This window comes from Acinonyx jubatus, chromosome C2 (assembly GCF_027475565.1).
Source record: "Acinonyx jubatus isolate Ajub_Pintada_27869175 chromosome C2, VMU_Ajub_asm_v1.0, whole genome shotgun sequence".
Classification (NCBI taxonomy): Eukaryota; Metazoa; Chordata; class Mammalia; order Carnivora; family Felidae; genus Acinonyx; species Acinonyx jubatus.
Window position 1 is genome coordinate 60849747 of NC_069384.1, and position 27322 is coordinate 60877068.

Sequence of the window (27322 nt, forward strand, 5' to 3'; positions counted from 1 at the left end):
TCACACTGAGTTCTATTTATTTATAACTTTTTATATATTTATTTTGAGAGAGAGAGAGAGAGAGAGAGAGAGCGCGCACAGGGGAAAGGCAGAGAGAAAGGGAGAGAATCCCAAGCAGACTCTGTGCTGTCAGCACAGAGCGATATTTAGGGCTCGAACTCATGAACCATGAAATCATCACCTGAGTTGAAATCAAGAGTAGGTCACTCAACCCACCCAGGCACCCTGAGTCACACTCGCTTTTAACTAAGATCTTGAAAGACCAATGCCGGTATATGCAGGGAGACTTTCTTTTTAGTTCTTCTTGATAACTAATGATTATGATGGGTGTCCCTGGAAACTTTGAAGTGAATGACCATTTTTTTTTAATGTTTATTTATTTTTGAGAGAGACAGAGACAGAGCATGAGTGGGGAGGGCCAGAGAGAGAAAGAGAGACAGAATCCTAAGAGACAGGCTCCAGGCTGTGAGCTGTCAGCACAGAGCCAGAAGCAGAGCTCGAACCCACAAACTGTGAGATCATGACCTGAGCCAAAGTCCAATGCTTAACCGACTAGCCACCCACATGCCCCTGACCTTTTTTTAAACAATATCAGTATGTAAGTTGACAGAAATGTGTTCCCCTCCTACCCTCTTGGTAAAACCATTGAAAACTGCAGATTTTTTTTAAAACATTTGAATGTCTAGACTAATAAGAATATCAAAATACTTGATAGAATAATAAGGCTGACCTTGACACAGGCATTAATTAGTCCTGAACCAGAGAACCCCAAATTATAAAAATTGTGAGTCCACAAGTAGGTATTGAATACTGTGTGGGAAGCATTGTGCTAGCTGCTCTAGGGGAAACACAATTCAAACAAATGATTCCTCTGTGCAGGGCACCTGAATGGCTCAGTTAAGTGTCCAACTCTTGGTTTCAGCTCAGATCATGAGCTCACAGTTCGTGGGAGTGAGCCCCACATCAGCTTATGCATTGTCAGCACGGAGCCAGCTTGGGATTCTCCCTCTCTCTCTCTCTGTCTCTCTCTCTCTCTCTCTCTCGCCCTCTCTCTCTGCCCCTCCCCCACTCACACTCTCTCTCTGTCTCTCTCAAAATAATAAATAAACTTAAGGAAAGGAAAATGGCTCTTCTATGCTCCTGGAGTTCATCTTTACTTGGAAGATAGCATATTCACAAAAGTAGCTACAATGCAGGCAACATACACTAAAGGTCACGGGAGTAGTAGAGAGTGGGGACCAGTGAGCAGTGGGTCATCTCTCCTTACTGCCTATTATTTACTCTCTGGAACCAGCTCCATTTTTAAGGGAGGGACAAAGACCACAGATTATCAACCCTGGAAGGAGCCCTCTAAGACCACAAATGCAAAAACCAAACCCAGAGAAGTTGTTGTTTGATGAGAAGCACATGTTGTAATTCAAGTCTCCTGCTTTTTCTGATGTGAACAGAGGATTTTTCTTAGTCTGGTTTCTTAAAGCAGCTGAGGGATATTGGAAAGGGGACAAGACGCCAGAGTAAGTTCTCATTAATTACAATTTATGACACTTAATCATTTACAAACTCAATTTTATAACTGTAAAAATGAGGATAATAGTACATGCTTTGCATTTTATACCTGGTGGGTTGGTTAGAAGAACCATGTGAAACTATGTGAAAATAGTTTAAAAATAATTAAGTGCTATAAAAATGTAGAGGATTATTAATAGCATCTGACATTTATTAAGTACTTAGTATGTGCCAGGCATTGTGCTGCCACTTTATGTTCATTACCTCAGTTAACCCTTCTACAACCCTCTGAAGTAGATACTATTATTAACATTTCACAGAGAAAGAAACTGAAGTTTACAGTGATTAATTGCAGAAGAGCAAGTGCCCCAGAGAGATTTCAGGCTCAGGCAACCTGATTCAAGAGCCCCCACATAATCACTTCTTACCAGCTCTCAGTTATTATGGGAGAAGCCAAAATGGATACATGACCACTGCCTCCAGCTGGCAAGAGCAAATCCTGCTCACTCTCCCTAAGGAAGCCCAGGTTTGGGGCAGGTTTGAAGCCAGGTTTGCTGGGGCAGCCAGGAGCACAGGGAGAAGGTATGTCTTAGGGAAAAGAGCATTTCTCAGGAGACTCACTAAATCCCTTTGCCTCATGTATGCACTGGCATGCACACTCCAGCCCTGTGTATTTAACCAAGCTAATTTCAAACTAATATTCAAGGCTTGTAAGGAAGGCACTGATTAATCTATTAGCTGCAGTGGTAACGACCTGAGGAATTATTGCTTCAACTGCTCTATTCCTGCTCTGCAGCCCCACGGGGCTGCCCCATGCTCTCTCCATAGCCACGGATTTAATGGAAGCCCCCAAGTCTATAAACAAGACCACCCAGGGACACAGTTTGAGGCCAAAGCAAGAAGAAGCTAGGAAGGTGGCTGGTAATTCCGGAGATTTTGGCTTCTATTTTATAAAGGTTATTAGCTCTCCACTACTTGGCAAAAGACTGAATGAAGCTGAGAGCAAAAGGTGAGATGAAATTTGCAAATAGATCCGCAGGGAAAATGTGCATGTGCGGGTGTATTGTGCAGAAGCAGGAAGGGGAGAATACACTAAAGGTCAACTGTGAGGGAGGGGCTTTATATTTGTTGTTGGAGTGGTAGCGTTTCCAGCTCTGATGGAGCTCGGCTGGCACCACGGAAGCTTCTCCACACCGTGCTCTTCCATCCCCACCTACAACACCTCCTGTTCCAGGTCCCAACAGGAACTAGCAGTCATGCAGGATTGTGTACAGGCAGGAGAAGCAGCAGCGAGAGATGAAAGTCACTGTGCCATGAGATAAATGCCTCAGTGCCATTCAGTTTGGAAGAGAAATCTCTGTGCAGATTTTGGCCAGGCTAGCATGAACAGCAAAGTGCATCACCTATGTGACCCTGCCTTGCCCCTACCCCACCTTCCTAATCCCTTCCAGGTGAATAAGGCAACTGTGGTGATGGAAGTGACCTGGGGTCTTCGGACTTGCGTCCTATAAGCCCGGAATCCTCCAAACACAGCCTAAAGCTCACTGCCCTTGGATTTGTTATGTGTCAGGCACTGCCAGTCACCCAGTGTTTATCATTTTATGTGATCCTCATGACACTGCTAAAAAACAAGTGTCGTTATCCCCCACTCTTCTTTTTCACAGCTAAGAAAATTAAGGTTCAGAGAGAATCAATAACTCAGATATGCAGAAATGATGTCAGAGTTAGAACCCATTTTGCTAACTCCAGAGCTTGGGCACTTATCCCTACAACTTACTGGTGAACTGCCACACCTTGGGGGTGTCCCAAGCAAGACTAGTGAAGGAGGAGTTTGGCTTTGGCAATTTCAGGCTGTGTGCATGTATCCCCCACCTCTCTGCACCCCATATGCACTTTTTACCTGACTTGAGAGTTTCCTTATTCTCAGTTCTTCTGTTGAGTGCCTGAGTAATTAATTCACATGCATGTGTTAGGAACTTACTGATTTAACTCTCCCTTGATTGTTCACACTTTAAGAGGAAATAAAGAGTAAAGCATTAATAAAAATGTATCAGTCCTTCAAGAAGGAGTAGATCTAAGGGCACCTGACTGGCTCAGTTGGTAGGGTATGTGACTCTTCATCTCTAGGCTGTGAGTTTGAGCCCCACTTGGGTATAGAGATTACTTTAAAAAATAATAAATAAATAAAGGAGTGGATCCAGATGTTTTCAGGAGAAGGGCAAATGATATTTTAGGAATTATGTATCTCATTCTTGGCACAAAATGAGATGACACAAAAACACACTTGGACCAGCATCAGAGGCACAGGTATTGGAGGAGGGGGGAGATACCAGACAGATCCTGTTTGAGATTGCCCAAATAAGCACATCTGGGGTCTCCAAAAGGAGAATCCTCCTAAGCTATAAGGAACAGGGATCTCCCCACATCGCTGCAGTCCAGGCCAGATGGCTGTGCCAGGAGAGTGAGTGAGGTAAAGTATGTGGTTTTTCCTGACAATGCCACTTCATTCTGCCCACCACACAGAGCAGGCAGCTTCATCCTCTCTTTCTGCACCTGTTACCTAGTCCCTGTCAGCCGTGATGCACAAGTTCATGGTATCTATGGAACCCAAAACAGCAGAACCTGTACTACAAGCTTCTTAGTGAACAAGAAACATCCTTTCTATTCTCATATTCAGTATAGAAATGCATGATCCAGAGGAAGAGGGGAATGGTGGGGTTGATCCGTCCTGGCATCATTGTTTTCCCCAGTCCAAGTGTGTCCCAAATGCAGCCCTTTTGACAGTGATAGCCCTGTGTGGGAAGGCCACACACAGTGCAACTTTCTCATGTGTGACCTCCTCCAATGCATATACATTTGGTGTTGATCTGAGTGTTCTCTTCTCTTTAGCAGACCTAGTCATGGTCTTTATTTCCTTTTTACCAACTCCTCCCCGCACTCACCCCCCCATCAACCCCAAACAAAATATAAGAAACTCTATAATGACTAGAACTTTTGATAATTCTGTCAACTACTGTATGCCCAGTGCCTAGAGTTGTGCCTATACATAGAAGTTGCTCAATAAATATTTGTTTAATGAGGGAAAGAATGAATACATAGGCTTATGAGAAAAGTATAGCTTGGCTTTAATATCTATAGAACCCTATTGGCATTTAGCCAAATATTTGTGGTGAAGCACTTAAAATTCCCATTCCTGGGTCACTTGTTGGGACATAGCTGCAACTGATCAGTGCACAGGACATGGGGTTGATGTATCTAGCAGAGCAACTTTCCTGTCCTGGGAACTGTAACCCAGATCTTAGCTTTCCCGCCTTCTTAGTTTCTGATGAGAGCCATAACATTTTTTATTTTTTTATTTTTTTATTTTTTTAAGTTTATTTATTTTGAGAGAGAGCATGAGCAGGGGAAGGGCAGAGACAGAGAGAGAGAGACAGAGAGAGAGAGAGAAAGTATCCCAAGCAGGCTCTGTGCTGACAGCACAGAGCCCCATGTGGGGCTCTATCTCATGAACTGTGATATCATGACCTGAGCCGAAACCAAGAGTCAGGAGCCTAACCGACTGAGCCACTCAGGCATCCCTAAAATGCAGTTTTAAAAGACAATCAACAGAATGGGGAAAAAAAATTTTCCAAAGCATATATCAGATGAGGGGTTAGTTAATATCAAAATATATAAAGAACTCATGCAACTCAATAGCAAAACAAAACAAAAAACGAAATAACCCTATTACAAAATGGGCAAAGGACCTGAACAGATACTTCTCCAAAAAACACATACAAAAGACAAACAGGTACATGAAAAAATGCTCGGGGTGCCTGGGTGGCTCAGTTGGTTAAGTGCCCGACTTCGGATCAGGTCATGATCTCGTGAGGCGTGAGTTCCAGCGTACTCTGTGCTGAGACCGCAGAGCCCGTAGCCTGCTTCAGATTTTGTGTCTCCCTCTCTCTCTTCCCCTGCCCGGCTCACACTCTGTCTCTTTCTCTCTCTCTCAAAAATAAATAAACATTAAAAAAAAAAAAAAACTCTCAAAATTACTAACCATTAGGGGAATGCAAATTAAAACCGCAATAAGATATCACCTCACGCCTCTTAGAATGGCCATCGTTAAAGACAAGAGATAAAAAATGCTGGCATGAATGTGGAGAAAATGGAACCCATGTGCTTTGTTGGTGAAATTGTAAATTGGAACCATTATGGAAAATAGTATGGAGGATCTTCAAAAAATTAAAGATAGAACTACCATATAATCCAGAAATTCCACTTCTCAAACTATATCCAAAGGAAATGAAAACACTAACTTGAAAAGATGTGTGTAATCCCATGCTCATAGCAGCATTATTTCCAATAGCCAAGACATGAGGACAACCTGCATGTCCCTTCATGGAGGAATGGATAAAGAAGTCATGGTATATATGCACAATGGGATATTATTCAGCCATAAGAAAACAAGGAAAGCCTACCATTTGTGACAACAAGGATGTATCATAAAGACATTGTGCTAAATGAAATAGTCAAAGAAAGACAATTACTCTATGATCTTATATGTAGAATCTTTGATAAAACATTTCAAAACTCGTAGAAAAAGAGTTCTGATTTTTAGTAACCAGAGGCTGGGGTGGGGTGGGGGAGAATTGGAGAAAGGTGGTTGGAAAGTACAGACTTCCAGTTATAAATAAGTACTGGGGATGTAAGGTACAACATGATGACTGTAGCTAACACTGATGTATGATATATAGGAAAGTTAATAATATAATAAATCTTAAGAGTTCTCATCACAAGGAGAGCATAGTTTTCCTTTTTCTTTTCTTTTTTTATTGTATCCATATGAGAAGATGGATGTTAGTTAAACAATCATTTTACAACATATGTAAATCAGACCGTCATGCTGTGTGCCTTAAACTTACACAGTGATGTGTGTCAGTTGTTTCTCAATAAAACTGAGAAAAAAAATCAGTGTGTTCATTCATTTATTCAGTCAACATTTAGTGAGTACTGGTGCACCAACCACTCTTCTAGGTGCTGGAGCTCAAACAGGGACCAAAACATGGACATGAAGCATATGCTCCAATGGAGTCATTTATGAGGAAGAAAGGGCTCTCAGTAAGTCAGCCTCTACTCATTTTTTTCCAGGAGATATTTAGTGAGGTGTGTACTAAGAGGCAGCATCTTGCCTGATAAACATTCCAGAGAAGGCGGAGGTGGAGAGGACACCAGCCATCAGCCTTTCGGTCTTTAGTTCAAAATAAGAAATACTCCCCGAAAAGAAAATTCGAGTTGATTAAAAAGGAAAGAGAAAAGTGCTTCTCAGGGGTGCTGGCATTGAAGTTTCTGTAAATAAGCAGAGAGATGAAAACTATAGCATAGGGAATGTAGTTAAAAATATTATAATGATTCTTTGGTGATAGATGGTAACTACACTTAGCCTGGCGTGTGCTGAGTAGTGTGTGGAATAGTTGAATCAATATGTTGTACACACGAAACTAATATAACATTGTTAGTTACATTTCAATTAAAAAAAAATAGACATGGCCTCAGCTAGATGCAGGGATTTTCATGCATCTGAAACCTAATACCCCCAACACTATGATGTGAATGAGTTTCTCAGGCCAAGTGACTGTAGAACAGATGTGCACTCAAATCCTAGCTCTACCTTACTTAGCTCCTGTTCTAGACAAATTCCATAACATCAATGAACCTCAATATCCTCACTTGCAAAATGGGGGGATGATACTATGCCTTATACCATAGAATTTTGTGAGGCTCGAGGCCCAGTGCCTACCTCATGGTGTTAGCTGGACTAATGACAATTGGTGTTGAATTATTGAAGAATATGAGGGAGTAAAGATGAAAGGGAGATAAAAAGGTCTCCAAGGACAAACCTTAGTTCTGAATTTTGCCAGAAGAGATCTTGCCCTTCCTCTCAGCAGCCAAACATGAATACTATTTAACTCAGGTTGGATCTTACACCCTATTGTTGTCTTTCCCTTTATATAGTGATCCTTGAACTTCAGAGTACATGAAACAAACACAGACACTTGTCAAAAAGAATCCAGATTCCTGAGTTCAAATCTGAGAAACTCTGATGTAGTAGGTCTGAGGCAAGGCTCAGGAATCTGTATTTTAAAATGGCACTTAAAGTTTTTTCATGAGTGTTATACGTGGATCCTACTTTGAAACCCACAGAGGACTGAAATAAGAGTGTATCTAAATGAATCCATGACCCAGAAGCAACAATTTATCTAAAATAGAAGGTGTAAGCAGAGATTAATGTACAGACGGTAGTAGTAATTATATTTGGAAGAGGCCTGACTCAGGATGATATCTGGAATGAGTAATCTGATGGATGGAGTTCCTCCTACTTTTTAACCTCTCAATAAGGCAGCTGTCAGTTTGACTTTCTTTATATGACTCAAAAGCCCAGAGATATTCCCAGACATATAAATATTTGGTAGTCAGATGGTAGCCTGGATATCCCCTTTTTATCTCAATGACTCAGATTTCATGTAGATGACCTTAATCCTCTAAGTGTCTACAACAATTCTAAGCTTAAGTAAGTTATTTCTGTAATCAAGTAACTATTCACAAATAACCAATTTCACAAAATTAGCAAGATAGGAAATAAGCAAGAGCAGACTGCCGTAAGTAGCACATGTTTCCATGTGGATAATTGCTGAAAACTGTCTCTTCTCAGAATGTCAATGTAACCAAAGGAATCTTTGTAGGAAAAAGGAACAGGAACAATGACAGCAAAGAAAACAAAATTTTATTGGAAAATCTCATAGTCCCAAATAGTTAGCCAGAGTATGCCTCTTTACTAGTGATGGGGATATCAATGAAATACAAGCTTACTTGCAGTGTAATGCCATTTAATCCTAGATTAGGATGTGTTCTAGGAAAATGAAAATTTGTGTCTTTAGAATGCCAGCATGGCTAACTGAGTAGTGAAAAATCAAATATTTCAAGATTGTCTTGTCTACATCCATGTCTTGCAGACCTTTTGTCTTCACCACATCACAGCATGCATACATTTTCTGCTACACTCCACGGGCTATTCCCCAAAGCAAAAAGAAACTTGGAATGGCATTATCACACTGGTATGGTATACTATTACCTTGATGGCCCCAGAGGACCCATACCTCTTAGTATTCATCCCGTGGTTAGTCCTCTCCCACATAGAGTATGAGCTAGCTGATGGTTTGACCACTGAGACAGTAGCAAGCATGACTCAAACAGAGACTTGATAAATATTTGCACACTGGGGATTGTCTTTTGGAATGTTCACTTTCAGGAACCAGCTGCCATGTTACAGAGAAGTTCAGTTTTGACTACTGAGTGATGAGAAGACAAGTAGAGACAGGCCCTGGAGGATAGTCTTGGACATTACACACCTAGGTGAGCTCCCAGCTGAATACAACCACTTGAGTGACCTCATCTCTACCACATGGAGCAGGAAAATGCTCAGGTGAGCCAGCCAACTCACAGAACTGTGAGAAATAAAAAATAATGGACATGTTAAGCCACTGGGTTTGGAAGTGACTATTATGTACCAACAAATAATTGACATAGAAATTGGTACCTAAAAGTAGGGTGCTATTATAAAAAACAAACAAATTAACAAACAAAAAACTAAGGGGCACCTAGATGGCTCAGTCGGTTAAACATCCGACTTCAGCTCAGGTCATGATCTCAGGGTTTGTGGGTTTGAGCCCCATGTTGGGCTCCACCCTGAGTGTGGAGCCTGCTTAAGATTCTCTCTCTCTTCCTCTGCCCCTCTCCCCCATTTGTACATGCTCTCTCTTTCTCTCTCTCTCTCAAATAAAAAAAATAAAGACATAAAAGGCAGCTTGTTCTCTTACAATTCTCAAGAGGAAGAGGCTTGCTACCCTATGCAGGGCCACGTGGGGAAGCACCAAGTTCTGTCAAGAAACAGAAGTAAAGGTATAGCATGGCCTTTATTGTGGTTTTCATGGGAAGGAATGGGCAAGGTAGGTAATCAGGGTAAGCAGGTTTAGGATTGGTTCATTTGAATAATTTCAGCAGGCTCTGGAGCGTAGAGACTGCCTTGAGTGTGTGATACCTTGCCCTGGGGTGATTAAGGCAGGGCAATGTGTGACAGTTTGGCAAAGAAGGTAGTTGGTGGTATGGGCTCTGGATTAGTTACTTTGCGTATGCAAGTTACACTAGCAAGGTGGTCTTTTGCTATCTCTAGGGATTAGCTAGCCTGGGGAGGGGACAGTCTCTCCTGGGTCAGCAAGGCCCCAAGATCCTTCAAAGCATCATGAAATACAGAAAATTAAAAAAATATATATGATTAATACAGAATTTGGGACTGCAGGGAAGATACAAAAGTGAGAAGACTGTGAGTGGAGCCTAGGAGAACTAAACTTTCTGTGAAAGTCTGGAGAAAAAAGGACCTATGTTATATATTGGTAAAGGAATGAAGGAATTGTCACCTGTGGTAACTTAGAAGCTAGAAAAATTAGATACTTAAAAAAGTTGAAAATTAAGAATGTAGCTAACTGTAGGCAGAATATTGAACGTGCCAATCGGTGCTTTAAGCCATTTACGGTAAGATATAGTAAGAGAAATAGAAGCTAAAGAAAGTACTATTCAGTTTTTAAGCAGAACAGAGAGGAAATATTTCCAACTCAGACTTTTTGGGTTAGGCCTATAACTGTTTCTCATTTTCACTGTTTCAAGTTTTCATCTTTAAAACATCTTAAAGTAAGAATTTTCCTCAGGGAAAAAGATCAACTCCAAGATGCTGTCATCCTGGAGGCCTGAAGGCAAATAGAGAATCAAGGTTGCAGCAGCTGGATCACTTGTTTAGATCTCTGACAGATTTAAGGCAATGCTTCGCAGGTCCCCTCCCCTAAACAAAATCACTTCTGAGAATATTAAGGGTATTTTACCACAACACACTTATTCTGAGCTCAAATCAGGGAGAGACCTATGACATGGGATTTGTGGGTGTGGGCTTTTGCCTAACGGAATGGATTTTAAACTTGATATCTAAAAGTCCACAACATGTTTTAAAGAGTTGTATCAGCTTGGACTCAAAGGAATAGGTCAAAATGAAAAGAGCCAAACAACTTACTATTGGCAGGAAGCCATCTGAGAGTACTACTCAGCTGTAGGCATAGCCATTATTTATAGAAAGGAAGGCCATGTCAGAAAGTGAAACCAAGAATCCAGAAGATGGGGCACCTGAGTGGCTCAGTCAGTTGAGTGTCTGGCTCTTGATTTCAGCTCTGGTCATGATCCCATAGTCATGGGATAAAGCCCTGCGTTTGGCTCTGTGCCGAGTGTGAAGGTTGCTTGGGATTCTTTCTCTCTCCCTCTGCCCCTCTCCCCGCCCTTGCACACTCATTCTCTCTCCTCTCTCACATTCTGAAAAAAAAAAAAAAAAAAAAAAAAGAGAGATTCCAAAAGATCAAAAAGTGGAGGAGAGCTCTGGATTAAGGAATGAGTTCTGGGGATCAAAACAAACATTCACTTCCTCTAAGAACATAAGCCCCAATGGATTACAAAATTGCTATGGAGCAATAACTATAGGCCTTCTGCCTCCTCCCCCTGCTGCCGTTTTTGGAAAGGGAATATCTATTGAAGTTATCCTTTCCTGTTTTCACCATTGAATGTTGGATGTGTGGGGCAGATAACTTGTTTTAGTTCATAGCTCTCTTAACCAGAGGATCCATACCCTAGGGACCATATCTACACATGAAACTAATTTATATGACAAAATGCTGGACACCAACCTGATGCTGAAGTGGGACAGTATTGTATGAGTCTGGGAAGGAGCTGAGTATATTTTGAATGTAGGAGAGAGCATCATTGAGGGATAGAAGGCAGACTGTGGTATTTTCTCATATTGGGGCACCCCAGTGATCCATACTTCTTGTTATTCACACCCCTATATAGCCCTGTCCCATTTTGTCTCTGGGATTGGCCATGTGACTTGTGTTGGCAGGTGAGATTTTAGCAAAGTGATGCAATCAGAGGCTTGATAAGCACTTGCAATCTCAAGTTTGATCTCTCTGTCTATTCCCCTTGAAAGCCATATTCCCTTCTGTAAAGAGCTCAGACCGAATAACGAGAAGCTATATGGAGAGAGGACCTGGAGGATGAGAAGCCATTTTGAATGTTTCATCTCCATTGAACTATCAGTTAAATACAGCCAAATAGTAACTTCAGTTATACCACATGGAATAGAAAAACTGCCCTGCTGAGTCAATCAACTCACAAAATCATGAAAAATGATAAATCATTGTTGTTTTAAGTCAAGGGATGGCAAACTACAGCCTTAGGGGCTATATTTAGCCCACCACCTGTTTGTAAATAAAGTTTTATTGAAAAACAATCATACATGTTTACATATCACCTGTGGCTGCCTTTGCACTATAGTGACAGAGACCACATGGCCCATAAAGCTGAAATGTTTACTATATAGCCTTTACAGAAAGTTTGTTGACCCCTGCTTTATGCCACTAACTTTGAACAGTGATTTATTGTGCAACAGCATATTAACGAAACAGGTATTTTATCTAATGGAACTAAAGAAAAGTGTAAGTTTGTACTAAGAATATGTGTTACAACAAAAGAGAACAGAGGAAGAGAAGTAAGGAGAAAAGAGAGGACAAAATGCCTAGAGAGCGAGATAAGACGTAGGGAAGAGATTTGATTAAAAAAAGAAGAATGAGAAGAAAAGAGGAAAGGGAATTGGAGTTTTTTGGTTGATAGCTATGAAGTTAATGTTTTTGTTTTGTAGACTGTCATTATTTATAACTAGTGAAAGCATCAGTGCTGGTTGTTAACACAGCATTCATTCCCTTAATCTGTGACTCAGAATTATGACTTTTATTAAGCATACAATATGCTCAGCTAAACTGCTAAGGAATGACTCCTGACCACCTTCAGCAAGGAATGATCATGTGTCTTAGTCCCTTCAGGGAGTTATAACAAATCCCATAAACTGGGTGGCTTATAAACAATAAGAATTTGCTTCTCACAGTTCTGGAGGCTGGCAAGTCCCAAGATCAAGGCACTAGCAGATTCAGTGTCTGGGTGACAGCCTGTTTTTTTTTTTCTGGTTCATAGAAAATGTCTTGTAGCTGTAACCCATGGCAAAAGCATGGGGAGTTTCTCAGCTTCTTTTATAAGGATGCTAATTCTGTTTATGAGGGCTTTGCCCCATGACCTAATCACATCCCCTCCTGATACCATTGCATTGGCATTCGGTTTTCTTTTTTTTTTCTTTTTTTTTAAATTTTTTTAATGTTTATTTATTTTTGAGAGAGAGAGAGAGAGCATGAGCAGGGGAGGAGCAGAGAGAGAGGGAGACACAGAATCTGAAACAAGCTCCAGGCTCTGAGCTGTCAGCACAGAGCTTGACACAGGGCTGGAACTCACAAACCGTGAGATCATGACCTGAGCCGAAGCCGGACGCTCAACCGGCTGAGCCACCCAGGCGCCCCGGCATTAGGTTTTCAATGCACAGTAGTCCCCGCTTATCCCAGAAGGGTATGTCCCAAGACCCCCAGTGGATACCTGAAACTGTGATAGTTCCGAACCTCATATATACAGCTGTTCCCCCACTAAAAATGGTTGAACTTGCAATTTTTCACCTTTGCGATGCAAAAGCAATACACATTCAACAGAACCTGTACTTCAAATTTTGAATTTTGATCTTTTCCGAGACTAGCAATATGTGGTATGATGCTCTGTTGTGACACTGGGCCGTGGCAGCAAGCTGCAGCTCCCAGTCAGCCAGGCAATCACAAGGGTGAACAACCAGTATATGCTCACCATTCTGTACTCATACAACCATTCTGTTTTTCACTTCCAGTACAGTATTCAAAACATTGCACAAGAAATTCAGCTCTTTATGGGGAAACAGGTTTGTGTGAGATGATTTGCCCAACTGTAAGCTAATGGAAGTGTTCTGAGCACATTGAAGGTAGGCTAGACTAAGCTATGTTGTCTAGCTTAGGTGTATTGCATGCATTGTCAACTTATGATATTTTCCACTTACAATGGATTTATTGGGATGTTACCTCATCATAAGTCAAGGAAAATCTGTACTATGCTTTTCCTATATATATACCTATGGTAAAGTTTAATTTATAAATTAGACACAGTAAGAAATTAACAACTAATAATAATAAAATACAACAATTAAAACAATATACGGTAGGGGTGACTGGGTGGCTCAGTTGTTTGAGCATCTGACTCTTGATTTCCTCTCAGGTCATGATCCCAGAGTTGTGGGATCAAGCCCTGCATTGGGCTCCACATTGAACATGGAGCCTGCTTGAGTTTCCCTGTCTCTCTCCCTCTGCCCCTCTCCCCCACTCACACACTTTCTCTCTCTCTCTAAAAACAAAACAAAATAATAAAAACAATGTACTGTAATAAAAGCTATATGAATGTGCTCTCTCTTTCTCTTTCAGTATCTTATTGTACTGTATTTCCCTTCTTCTTGTGATGATGTGACATGATAAGATGTCTACATGCTCAGATGAAGTGAGGTGAATGATGTAAGCCTTGTGACATAGGGTTAGACTATTGACCTTCCGACAGTATGTCAGAAGTACTGCTTCCCAACCATGGTTGACCACAGGTAACTGAGACCACCCAAAGAGAAACAATGAACTGGGGACTACTGAACTAGGGACTACTGTATGAATTCTGAGGTGGCACAAATCAATACCATCATGTGACTCAGTTCTCGCCAATGAGATATAAACAGAAATCACCTGGTATGAACTTTATGGGAAGCCTTTTAAAAGGACCGACTATTGGCTTTTTGCTTCATCTCTCCCTTTGTTTTTGTTACTTCACTCATTCTGCCTGGAACATAGATGTGATTTATGTAATTATAATTAACATCTTGTAACCACAAAGATGGAAGCCCTAAGCCAAGGTTGATAAAGCAGGAAGATAGAATGATCCTTGGTCCTAAAGAGCACCTCTGAAAGGCCAAATTGTCCCTGAACTACCTACCTCTTATATCTTTTGTTATGTGAGAAAAATGAATTGCTTCCCTGTTTATGCCATTATTTTCCAGTTTACTTTTACTTATAACACCAATAAATCATCACTAATACAGATCGTGTTCCTACCTTTTCTTAGGAATTACAACCCCATCTTCAAAAAGTTGGCAGATCAATGAGTAAAGAGTCCAGCTACAACATGAGAGCTGTTCTCTTCTTCTCTGGAACTATCATTTAGTGTTGATCAAGCAGCCCTACTTTTATCATTTGGTAAATGTATTCTTCTATTTTGGCTCATTGGAAACGAGAAGTAGGAATTAAACTTAATTACTGGCAAGATTTTGTTAGATTATTTAAACTAATGTATCACAAATTTCCCTTAAACTGCACATTCCTTTTCACCCACTAATAAAGTTGATAGATTTTCTAGGTTTTAGTATGGAAAGATGTACAAAACCATTCAAACAAAACCCCTGTGCCTACTCTTCTGTTTTTTGTTTTTAACTATGAATTGACTGATTGAGTTCTGCAATAACCTTCAAACTAATCTTCCTCTCTTGGAGGGTTTTTCTTGACACCAATCAATTCTCCAATTTTCTGGCACCAACTTGGTCACAATTCAACTCAATGAGGACATTCACTATCATGAGATAGCTGTCCCAGACTCCACAGGTTAAGGGCTCAGTTCCACAAGATTGCCCCCACACACCAGTCCTGGACCACTAGCACCTCTGACTGACCAGAGGGATCAGTCCCACACCTCCTTCTCTGACTTCAATAATTTGTTAGAATAGCTCACAGAACTCAGGAAAACACTTTACATATGCTTACCAATTTATTACAAAGGACAAGACTCGGAACAGCCAAATGGAAGAGATGCATAAAGCAAGGTTTAGGAAGCAGGGCAAAGAGCTTCCCTCCGTGCAAGTGGATGTGTTCACCAATCCAGAAGCTCTCTGAACTGTATTGTTCAAGAGTTTTTATAATCCAGCACACCTGGGTGGCTCAATCAGTTAAGCGTCCAGCTTCGTCCCAGGTCATGATCTCACAGTTTTGTGAGTTCCAGCCCTGCATAGCATCGCATAGGGCTTTCTGCGATCAATGTAGAGCCCGCTTCAGGTCCTCGTTCCCCTTCTCTCTCTCTGCTCACGTGCTCTCGCTCTCTCTCTTTCAAGAATAAAAAATTTAAAAAAAAAGTTTTTATAATCCAATCTCTAGCCTCACCTCCTTTCCCCAAATCTGGGAAATGGAGGGAGGAGCTGGGAATTCCAATACTCTATAATCAGTTTAGTTATTCTGGTGACCAGCAACCCCATCCTGAGGCTATATAAGGGCCCCACCCAAAGCCACCTCATTAGCATAAACTCAAAGGTGATCAAAGTGAGCTTCTTATGACTACCTAAAAAAACCCTCCTATCACTCAGGAAATGCCAACGGTTTTTGGAGCTCTGTGACAAAAACTGGTGACAAAGACCAAATATATTTCCAATTAAGACATCCCCATTTCTTTTTCTTCCTCTAGCTTACCTTAACAGTGACATGTACACAAATTCCACATTTTCCCAAGCAGTTAGTGAGATGAGTATGAACTTCATGAAATCTTTAACTCTTACACCTGTTAGAGCAAGCAATAATAGCCAATTTTTAAATTCCTCAGGTAATCCTTGAGTACTAGTTGATATTAGTGCATCTGCCCTGCCTGAGATTTCTGCCACAAGCTCTCTAAAGTCCAGGGTTTTCCAAGACAAATGGAAAACATTTTGTATGGAGGAAAGTGTAAAGGCTCTTAACCTGGGTCAGTCTACTCAGACAGATGGGTTCCCTGAAAGACGGATCATGTATTTATAAAGAGTAAAATTTTACTCCTCTTCAGCTTGTCAAACCTGTCCCGGTCTTTGACATCTCTGAATAGTCCCGTTCAACATGGAAAAAAAGGGTATTTCTGTCTGAGATGGAGATAAATGGCTCTTTAGATTGTAGAGATGATTCGTATAGACTATGGATAAGAAGAAATCTATACATGGAACAAAGATTTGAGTTGGCTATGCTAATTGAAGTTCTACTTAGATAGAAGGAACTATGAGAATAAAAGTCTGAGACTTTGAGAACGGAAGTCCTCCAGGGACTGTGGAATTTATTAAAGCTACTTCAGGCAGGCTGCCCAGACCATGGTTGGTTTCTGTCTGAAGTGCTTTCTTAGTCCCATTTCCAGAGCCCAACCATACGCCTGACTGCCTTGCCTGGAAATTTGTTTCTCTGACTTCAAGTACCCCAAATAGCAGCTGCCTACCCTGACCCCTATCACACCCTCACCTGCCCACCATTAATCCTTATAATCAGTTCCCCTGCTCCAATTGGTTAGACCTGACCTCACCTGACCTCAACTACCATCTGTTCCTATTGCAGGGCCTGAGGCACATACGCACTGTATCTGTAATCCAGTCATTGCAGTGAGTCGCCCATCACTATCTTTTAACTATGGTAACTGCCTCCCCCCACCCAAAATGCATCCATATGCATGCACTTGCGCATGCGTGCACACAACATACACACCTGAAAACACAGGGAGCTCGACACTCAGACTAATTATCAGATGAGTACAAAGCAAATTCTTGGAAAATAGAGATGATTCCGATCCTTTTCACCTTTTTACATAAAGCTATATTTTTACCATAAACCTTTCTTCTTTAGTCAAAATTTTTTTCAGGAAATAAAGGTTTTGCAAAATTATTTTCTGTGCCTGCATGGACCAAAACATTTAGCCAGTTCTAATAATTTCATTAAAATAGAGAAATCAGTAAAGAAGTTAGTCTGCTTTTCTCCCTCGAATGCACACACACACACAACAGCTATTAGATTACCAAATATTTAGCTTCTGTTTGATGAAGTATTGTGTAGACCAGCCTAGAAAAGCTAAGGAGAAAGCAATGGTAAAACTTAGCAGAATCTGACCACTATAGAAAGCTAGGAGAATTAAAGCTGGACAGAGTTAAGTATAATTCCAGAGGGAAAAAGTAGATCAATCCATTTGCAAGATATGAACATAATATATCTAGAATACGTGATTTAAGTATTTGGATATGGATTATAGCTAATCTAAAAATACATAGGCAGATATTTATGTAAACAAATATATATCCAGGCTAATGTTTAAAAAACATATGTATCTATAATATTTCTACTTATATGTTCTATTTGAATTAATGCTATCAAAGAGAAGTAAGGCAAATTGGAAAGCTCATGTATAAATGTAGCAGCAAAGCATGGAACACACACAAAAATAAATTTTCTAATGAGGCATAATAAATAGGTAGGGAGAGAAAATGAATGATGACTTTAAAAATGAAGTACCGATTGCTTTAAAAATCTGTCACAAACAAGACAAATTGAAGAAAGTAAAGTAGACAGAAACTAATGGCAAAGAGCAAGCTAGAGATAAACACTTGGGGGAGTTGAGTATTGTGAAGTAATCAGAATGAAGGAAATGCATCTGGACCACAAAAGGCATAAAAACTAGGAGCCAGCATATGCTTGGCAATCTTGTCTGTGTAGCTTTACTAAACTGACCAAAACACTGCCAATTTGTTTTGTTTTGTTTTCTGCCATCATAATGGATAGTTACTGAGCAATTGATTGTATCATTGTGCAGTTGGTTGGCTTTGGTCATTAAGATGGATGAAATGATTGGACCAAGTGTTTCATGGTCTGGTGGTCTTGGTCACCTTAATGACCCAGTTGTATTGATTGCGGAATCCTGACCGCCATGCATTCTCTCCATCTTATGGATATATTTTTTATAAAACATATACTGTCCTTATAGCTGTTTCCGTGCTGTCTCTATTTTTTAAAAGTCTCAGAGAACGAAGGTGCTGCTAAAGAAGACCTAAAATTAACACAGACCAACACCGTAACTATATTAAGACATACAAATCTGTAAACACACTGCAGATAATGAATTCATGAACACCACCTACTACTGAGATGTTTTTTTAAAAAGCTGCAAGATAAACTTTTCCTATGGAATTATTAAATTGAGTTTTGTGGATCCTGACATGCCTTCTTCCATCCCCCGCCCCAATATAATTTTAGGTCAAACATTAAGTGTAGATTGGATCCTAGCAACTTCAGGGTGTGGCATTCTAGTCTCCTGACAGCGTTTACTAGTGCTGCAAACCTACAGGTTTGGTCCTATCTCTGATCCTGAGCCAGTGCTAACTGAGCCTGGTGAGACTTTAAATTAAATTCTGACCCTAGACCTGAGGTCTGAAAATTCAGCTGTGGCTGTTGGGTTTTCTCCATGCCTTACAAGCATCTTTTACTGGCCCTCAGATCCAAGTGCTTCAGTTCTGGGTGAGTGAGCCACGGATGCTTGAGTGGCCCATGTCATAGTACTACCCCTGAAATTGGCCCTGGCCATGTTATCTTACTTCTGCCTAACTTCCTCCTCCTTGGTTTGCAACCAGTCATCCAGAGACTGTCATCCCCTCCCTGTGACCAGAGCCACACTCTGAACTGTAGTACATCTGGCTAGGGCCTGGACCCCACCTGGCACCTGTCAGCTCTCCACTCCGGGAACTGGAGCCTCGCCCAAACACAGCCTTCTGGCAGGGATTCTGCAACATATGGACACAACTCCCAGAATCATGACTGCCACCTGCCTAGCTCCCAAGGGCTCACCCACTGCTGTGCCCTGTCCTACCAGATTGGACTTTGTGCCCAAGATCACTTAAACCATTCCTCAGCTTGCTCCATGATTTTCAGTTGGGCTCTGTCCTTCCCCTTTCTGGGACCAATACTATAGCCCATTTCCTTGGCTCCTGTTCCACTGGCCTAGTGTTTCTGGTATCTCAAATGTTTCTCATGCAAAAACCACTCACATCTCAACCTAGTGGAGAAAGCATCAAACTGGAGACCAGGAAACCAGGGTTTTTAGCATTGTCTCAAAACGCTAACTAGTCATTTTGACTTTCTCTGTCTCAGTTATCTAACTGATAAAATGAAAAAGGCTAGAAGCTTCTTTCAGTTGTGTTTTGTTGTTGTTGTTGTTGTTGTTTAAGTAGACTCCATGCCAAGCATGGAGCCCAACATGGGGCTTGAACTCATGACCCTGAGATCAAGACCTGAGCTGAGACCAAGAGTTGGACACTTAACCAACTGAGCCATCCAAGCACCCCAGTTCCGACTTTCTTTAACTCTATGAAAAGGCTTCAGACTTGGTTTAGAGATGTGAGAAAATTCTAAAATGAGTATGTATATAGTTGATAAGAAATGTTTTCATTAGGATAATTCAAAATTTAATATTGTACATTCTGAATTGGTTCTGTTTAGTGTTATATTCATGATTTAGAAAAGGAATTAAGAAGAACGCTAGCAAGATTGAGAAATTATATTAAATTGTGAGTTAGTTATCAGCACTGGTAAAGGCAAAATAATATAAATGGGCCTAAAGAGGTTAGAAAGTTGAGTAGAAAAATGAGATTTTTTTGCCTTCAAAAATGTCAATGATCAGGGAGAAGTCAGGGGAGAAAAATTATTCAAAACAGATGCTGTGTAGGTGGGAAAGGCAGCAGAAGCATTCTTCAAACTATCCAGAGACAAGTTCAGTACAATTTTTGAATTAAGAAAACAATGGAGTAATATAAGATAAAAGCCAATACAGACTGGGAAACAGAACAGCGACCAGTCACACCTGATCTTATCCCCCAAGGCAGAGTTGGTTTTCAACCCCATTCTCCCTTACTTTTTTTTTTTTTCCCATAGTGGAAGCTAAAAGAAAGTAAAATAGGTAGTTACATTTCCAATCTCCCTGAGGTCCAGGTATGATCATTCAACTCAGATCCGTCCAACACAACATAGGGCAAATCTGCCTGAAAGTTTCTGGGAAAGCTGTTACTTTGTTATAAAATGTAGACTTTGTTATAAATATTGGTGTGGCTTCCTCCATTTTCCCGTCTGAAAAGCATTGGTAAAACCCAGAGCTGCCCCAGCTGTTTTACCTCAGAGGCAACACACATGGGATTGAAAACAAACAAACAGACAAACAAAATAGTTCAGGATAGAAGAGCATAGAAAAGAGAACCTGAGAACCTAATGATTCCATCCATGAGATAAGTGAATGCAATTACCTACCATCATATTTCTTGGTATAGAACACAGAAATGATATTTTTAAGCCCTCTGTAATTGAGTTTAGTTAGTTACTTATAGCTCTAAGGTATTCCAGATACACCTATTTTGTCTCTAGTTTTGTATCAGCACACATAAGATTTTACCCAACAGTGAGGACCTTTATGTAAAATGGCAGAGTTGTATCTCTACTGTTTCTGGAGCAGGAGTGTTGAACTTGGAAAATTTTTATTTGTTTTCAAAAATTAAAATGAGGAGGAAAAAATGATCCCAAAAGCTAAGGGATTTAATATTGGCACATTTATCTAGAGTTGAATATTGAAATTCTGGTTTGAGAAGAAAAATGAAAAAGCACTGGTCCCAAAGATCACCAAGAATAAATCATGCTAGTTTCCATACATCTTTCTTTGATTTGGGTATAAAATAGAAAGTAAGGGAAAGTTACTCATTCAGTGAAAATATATTGAGTTACCTAAGATGTGCTGGGCCGTGTGCTAAGAACTGGAGATGCAAAGATAAATATAATTCAATTTCTTCCTTTAAGAATTGTGTTAGTTTCATAACTTCCATGTAACAATGGACATAGCCAAGTAAGTAGATACTATCAATAATGTGTGGCAAGTGCCTGACAAGAGAGGGTACAGGAGAGAATACTAACACGCGAAATAGTGGCATGAGGAATGTGGTCATGATTCGTGGAAGAAAGATTATTTTAGCTGTTATTTGGAAGAATGAGAATTTCATCACTAAACACGGGCGCAGTTATTCTGTGAGTCAAAGTCAGTGTGTGAAAAGACAGAGATAATTAAGGCATAGACCTCTTTGGAGAATGCAATGAATTTGGTGTTCAGGGATGTCATTGGAGAGGTAGATAGGCAGACTGCCTGGGGGTGAGGCATTTGGACTTTTTCCTGCAGTTAACTGGTAGTTAAAGAAGGATATTACAAACAGGAGGTCCATGATCTGGTATGGTTGTTTTAGAATGATGACTGGCCGTGGGTACAGGATAGATTAAGGAAGTGAGAGATTTCAGGCAGGGAAGTAATTCAAAACCTATCACAAAACATCAGACAAGAAATGAGAACTTAAAGAATTGATACGTAAAGGGTTTCCTGATCTACTGGCTGACTGTAGGTGACGAAGAAGAGAGCGCATTGTTGGCCTGGGCAAGTGAGTGAGTGGCAGTCCTATAAACCAGAATAGAGATTCCAGGAGGAGGTGCATATTTTGGTGAGAGGACGCGGGAGGAAGATAAGATGTTCATTTTGGGAGAGTGAATCATGCATATGGAGATCTGTATTTGAAGCAGAATTCCAACAAGGTCTGGGCTGAAAATACAGAATTGGGAGTCACACAGAAAGAGGTGGTGGTGGTGGAGGAAGCTGTGGGCAGTGCTGAGAAGGCCCAGGCAAGTGGTGATTGAGGAAGAGAAATCTGACAAGAAGAAAGAGGAGGCATCCAGAGCTGGAGGAGGAAAATTAGGAGAATGAGTGTCATTGAAACAAAGATAAAAGGGAATTAAAGAATAAAGCAAACAAACACAAGGAGTGGTTAGTTTTGAAGCTGCAGAGAAGCCTTGTAAGGTAAGGAATGAAAAGGTGTGTGTGTGTGTGTGTGTGTGTGTGTGTGTGTAAGAGAGACAGAGCGAGTGATGGCAAGTATGAGGTTCTTGGGGACCTAACTGGAGCCAATGCACTGGTGACTACAAAGGCAAATGACCAATAACTGACAATTGAGAAGGAGGTGAAGAAGTAAAGATGATGGGCAGAATATGATGCAGGGCCAGGTTTGAAGGAGAATATTTTATCTGTGAAGACATGGGAGAAGCTAGAGTCTTTTAAAAGATGAGGCTTAGAGATTCAGTTGAGAGGAAGAGCATGATGCTATAAGAGAGGGACTAGGAGAGCCAAGATCTTGAGGAATTATGAGAAGACACTGTTCCAGATATAAGGGGGAAACTTCCACCTCCACTTTGCCAGGTTCAGATTAAGTCTGAAGATGGCAAAGCAGCAAACGAGTGAAGTCTCACCCGAATGCATTCACTTCCTAAGTGGTACAAGATCCTGGTATTGGTCATGCTGAGAATAGAGGCGGGGGATGGAAGAGTAAGCCCAAGAAAAGTGAGCAAACTGGAATGTGTAATATTTCAAATGGGAAACAAAAGCAGAGTAGATAAACAAAGGTTTTTCCGGCACTGTGTATATGCTATGTTTATATGCTGGTGGGATGGAGGTGGAAGAAGAGGCAGATTGAAAAGATAAAAGAGAGGAGGCATAATTGATGAATCGTGGAGAAAGTGATCAGTTTGCATTGGGGGAGGGTAAACTTTTTCTCTGACATGAGACAGAAGAAAGTGAGGGTTTCTGGACTTCAGCCATGCACTTTGTAAATAACCTCGTGAGTCTTACAAACAAGGTGGAGAGATTTGGACTGGATGCAAAGGCTATTATTAAGTAGACAAATATCTCATTGAATCAATGTTGATTAATGGTTTGATGCCTGTGTGGAGAGAGAATTCTATTTGCATGGCCAAGGATTCTGTCCTTGGCCCTGTCCTGGCAAGCATTTTTTTTTTTTTAATTCAGCACCTTGGATAAAATACATAAGACTTGCTCATCAAATATGTGGATGACATGAAGCCAGAGGGATAAAGATGACAGACATACGGGATAACAGAATTAGGATCTAAAGAGTTATTGACAGGGTAAAATAATTGGTTGAATCTAACAAGGCACAAATAAGTAAGAATACGTATACAATATTTTACACAGATGAAAAAAGAAAAGTCAACAATGGAACTAGACAATTTGAGGAAGGTGTAGAAGGAACTTAGTTTAGCAGGGTCACACATAAATAAATGTCACAAAACTTTAGTTGGAGTAAATAAGTGGTATGATATATGGCTGGATGAACTTTTGCAAACTAATTATTGTATTTTCAGGAATTTTGCAAATCAGTTTTTAAACACAGCCATTACTAAAAATTAAACTGTATAAACTTAAATAAATTATATTAAAAACAAAGGTAACGAATACTGAAAACATATCTCTTCCTTTTTTTTTTTTTTTACTATTATCTATACTCTTCAGATTATTTATTTCTATTGTATCTCTTGGGTGGAAATACTATATAATGCTGTTTTGCTGTTCATCTCTTCCCAGCTCTGCATTGAGTGATGCCACATTTGTAGCTTGTAATAGGACATGGTAGGAGTATTTACACCATGGAAAGTGGCAAAGGCTACAAATCATGTCTCCCTCACCCTTAGCCCTTTGAGAGCAAGTTGTTAAATATTTACCAGCACACCATGGAATAAGTTCACAATTTAATGGTGTGGTGGGACACACACAGAGATCCTTTACACTTCCATGATGTACTGATTGATATTTAACATCTAGAATTATGGCACTGACTTATTTCTTTCTCACTTCAAGTGTAATTAGTAGGTAGGGATGCTACATTTTAAGAATATGGATAAATTGTATGTTGAAAGGAGACAGGAGAGTAACCAGAACAGAAGGACTCAAAACATTGTTAAATGAAAAATAGCTCAAGAGATACTTGGTACCCAAAAGACAGGGAGTATGGGCAAGTTGTAGTTAAGCCCTTGCTGAAATAGTATGTGAAAGAGATATTATCCTTAGCGGCCCAAGGGAATTCAAACAAGATTAACAGGTGGACCTTATAGGGAGACAAATATCAGTATTTATAGGAAAGAATGTCCAAAACATTGTCAAAAGTTAAAAAATGAAAAGGTTTAAAAAAAATTTTTTTCCTAATGTTTATTCATTTTTGAGAGAGAGAGAGAGAGAGCACAAGACGGGGAGGGACAGAGACAGAGAAGGAAACACAGAATCTGAAACAGGCAAACCGTCAGCACAGAGCCAGATGCAGGTCTCCAACTCAGGAATGGTGAGATCATGACCTGAGCCAAAGTCAGATGCCCAACTGACTGAGCCACCCAGGTGCCCCCAAAAATGAAAAGGTTTAGAAGTAACATGTTTTCCTTCAAGCACAGGATGTTTTAACATTTGGTAACATCAAATGGCGACCTGGGCCAGATGACCCCATAGGTATCATCCAAACCTTCTGGAATCTTTGAAGTTCAGGAGCATACAGTGCAAATAACTGGAGGCATGCACAGCCCAATTTCTATGAAGCTGATTATTTGAAGATTTGTTAAGAGAGGGCCCATATCCTCATTATTCTTCAGGCCATTAAACACATCCACTCTGATGAAGGGCCCCAGAAGATGACAATATGCTAACATGAGGGGAAAAGACTCCTAATATATCAGACACTAGGAATGAGGATGATAAAACCTTAATGAGAGACTCCATCTTAAAAAAAAAAAAAAAAGTAAGCAAAACTTTAGGGTCATTAGTTAGTGGCAGAGAGATAGATGAGATGACATTTTTGAGCTCCAATTTCAGGAATTAAAAACGCTCAATGCTGTACAGTCTAAATAAATGTATTAAAATATACATAAAATAATATGAATATAATATCATATTCTTGTAGTAAATCTCCTTTTGTGGGTTAAAGAGGCTATGGTGTGAACTGAAGTACAGTGCAGTTGTAGATGGTGTGCTATTTGGCCTGGAGAATTCAGAGAGGTGTATTTCAAACAACAAAGAATCTTTGAGAAATGAATGGTGGAATTTTTTTTTTGTTGAATTTTAGAGAAGTTGAGGGCTTTGAGATGAAGGGAAGAATTGAGACTTGGAAATAGAAAACCAAATAATCAGCAGAAGAATTTTCGAGGATCTAACAGGTACTATAAGGGATTTGAAGGAATAGCAGATGAAGATTGTTGGAAATATATATCCCAGAGTTTTAAGGAGAGAGAATGGGGAAGTCTGTTCAAGAAAATTCTGTGGACAGAGTACATTAGCCGCTCAATGTTTTGGATGGCTTCACTGTGAAGAATTTTAATGTAAAGACGAGTAGACTTGGATTTCAGATGGAAAAGGATCAAAGTTGTTTAAGCAAAAAAGCTCAGTTCTAGACTTGACAGAATCATGGTGGAGTGGGGAGAAGGAATAAGGAGAAAAATAAACCAAGGGATTGTATTACAGGATGAGCTGTTTGAATGAAGTTTGAAATTAATAATGTTTAAGTGAAATCTACCAATGCTTGAAGCCAAAATGAGCAAATTAAATAATATAAAGCTATATATCTGAAGTTTCTCTTACTGTCCAACTATACATTGGATAGTATACCACACCTCCTAAAATTCTGTAGTCTATTGGAAATAGTAAAAGAGGTATCACAAGACATGGGAGAAAATACAAGGTGGTGAGTTTAGCTATATAGTCTTTGGAGAAGGACACTTCTCTGATTCCCCACATAGTGGGAGATTAACATTTAATGGAACACATATGGGGAGTATCCTATCTGGACCCTGCCAGGAAGGCTGCATTTTGTTATTTCTCCAGAAGGAAGTTTAGAGTGGGACAAACTCAGGATGTGAGCGGAGATGGTGAAAAACAGCCATGTCTGTGTAGAACAAAATAACAATTGCAGATTAAAACAACTGGGGATTGGGGCACCTGGGTGGCTCAGTTAAGCATCTGACTCTTGATTTTGGCTCAGGTAATGATCTCATGATTTGTGAGATTGAGCCCCACATAAGGGCTTTGCACTGACAGCAGGGAGTTTGCTCGGGATCCTTTCTCTCTGCCCCATCCCCACTTGCATGCTTGCTCTGACTCTCAAAATAAATGCATAAACTTAAAAAAATAAAAGAAAATAAAACAACTGGGGAATCCTTAAAGTTAATGTTTAAAATTTAGTTCGAATATTTTTTGAATATTTCCTCCCTCTCTTTTTTTCCCTTCTTGCCTTTTTCCCCCCTTTCTTCTCTCCCTTTTTCCCTCCTTCATATTCTTATTTAACAACTATTTATTGAAGACTTAATGGCTCTGTATCAATACTAGAAATGAGAAGCAAATTTACAAAGAAGCTAATTCAGCTTAAGCTTTAGGGGACCTCACTTACATGGGCCATGAGCCATAAGTTTGTACATTTGTATAAAATAAGAAATAGTAAGATATTTTAATAAGAATCCATTAGACTTGTGTCTCTTTCCACTCAAGTTTCCCCTTTGCAACATATCCCCTCAATCAGGTTGTGTTGAGTGGCAGTTCTGGGAACCAGGTAAGATGTGGTTGTATTGGTGTTACATTTAGATTGGGTTTAATGGGATATATTTAGGTTTCTTCTTGGAGCTTTTATGGACAGGTAAGTTATTGCTAGCCATTTATGGCTGCAAGGAATACAGTGAGCCAGCTCACTGGGCATGGTAACCTGAAGTACCAAGCCAGAGGTTGAATTCAAATATAAACATCACTTGGCCTATATCACATCGCTCCTGAGTCATGTGGTAAAGATGTGAAACAAGATTTGAAATGCATGAACCAAAAGCGCGTCTGTGGGAAAGTTTTCCAATCGTCAGCTCTATAAAATTTTAGGTGAGAGATTCAGTTTTCACCAAAGCCTAACCAAAACCAAATTTATTCCTTACAGGAATAAATTTGATAATGCCACATAGTTAATAATTCACAATTTATAAATGTATCATGCTATTTTTTCTCTGAAATTTCTCAGAATTCCTGTGTTTTTGCATTATTGTTTGCACCCTTTACCGAAAGTACCTCTGTATGTGGTCTCATGTTTTAAGCACCCCCAACTGCCAAG

The 27322-nt window shown here is 40.1% G+C and overlaps 1 protein-coding gene across 1 annotated transcript in view; it reads left to right on the plus strand.

Moving 5' to 3' along the window:
* Positions 1-8932: 8932 nt before the first annotated feature.
* The window catches only part of GAP43 (growth associated protein 43), a 125010-nt gene continuing 106620 nt past the window's right edge, over positions 8933-27322 (plus strand). Inside the window, exon 1 of the mRNA XM_027061988.2 lies at positions 8933-8968. Coding sequence (XP_026917789.1) covers positions 8948-8968 — 21 coding nt within the window. The 5' untranslated portion in view covers positions 8933-8947. The remainder of the gene's footprint in view (positions 8969-27322) is intronic.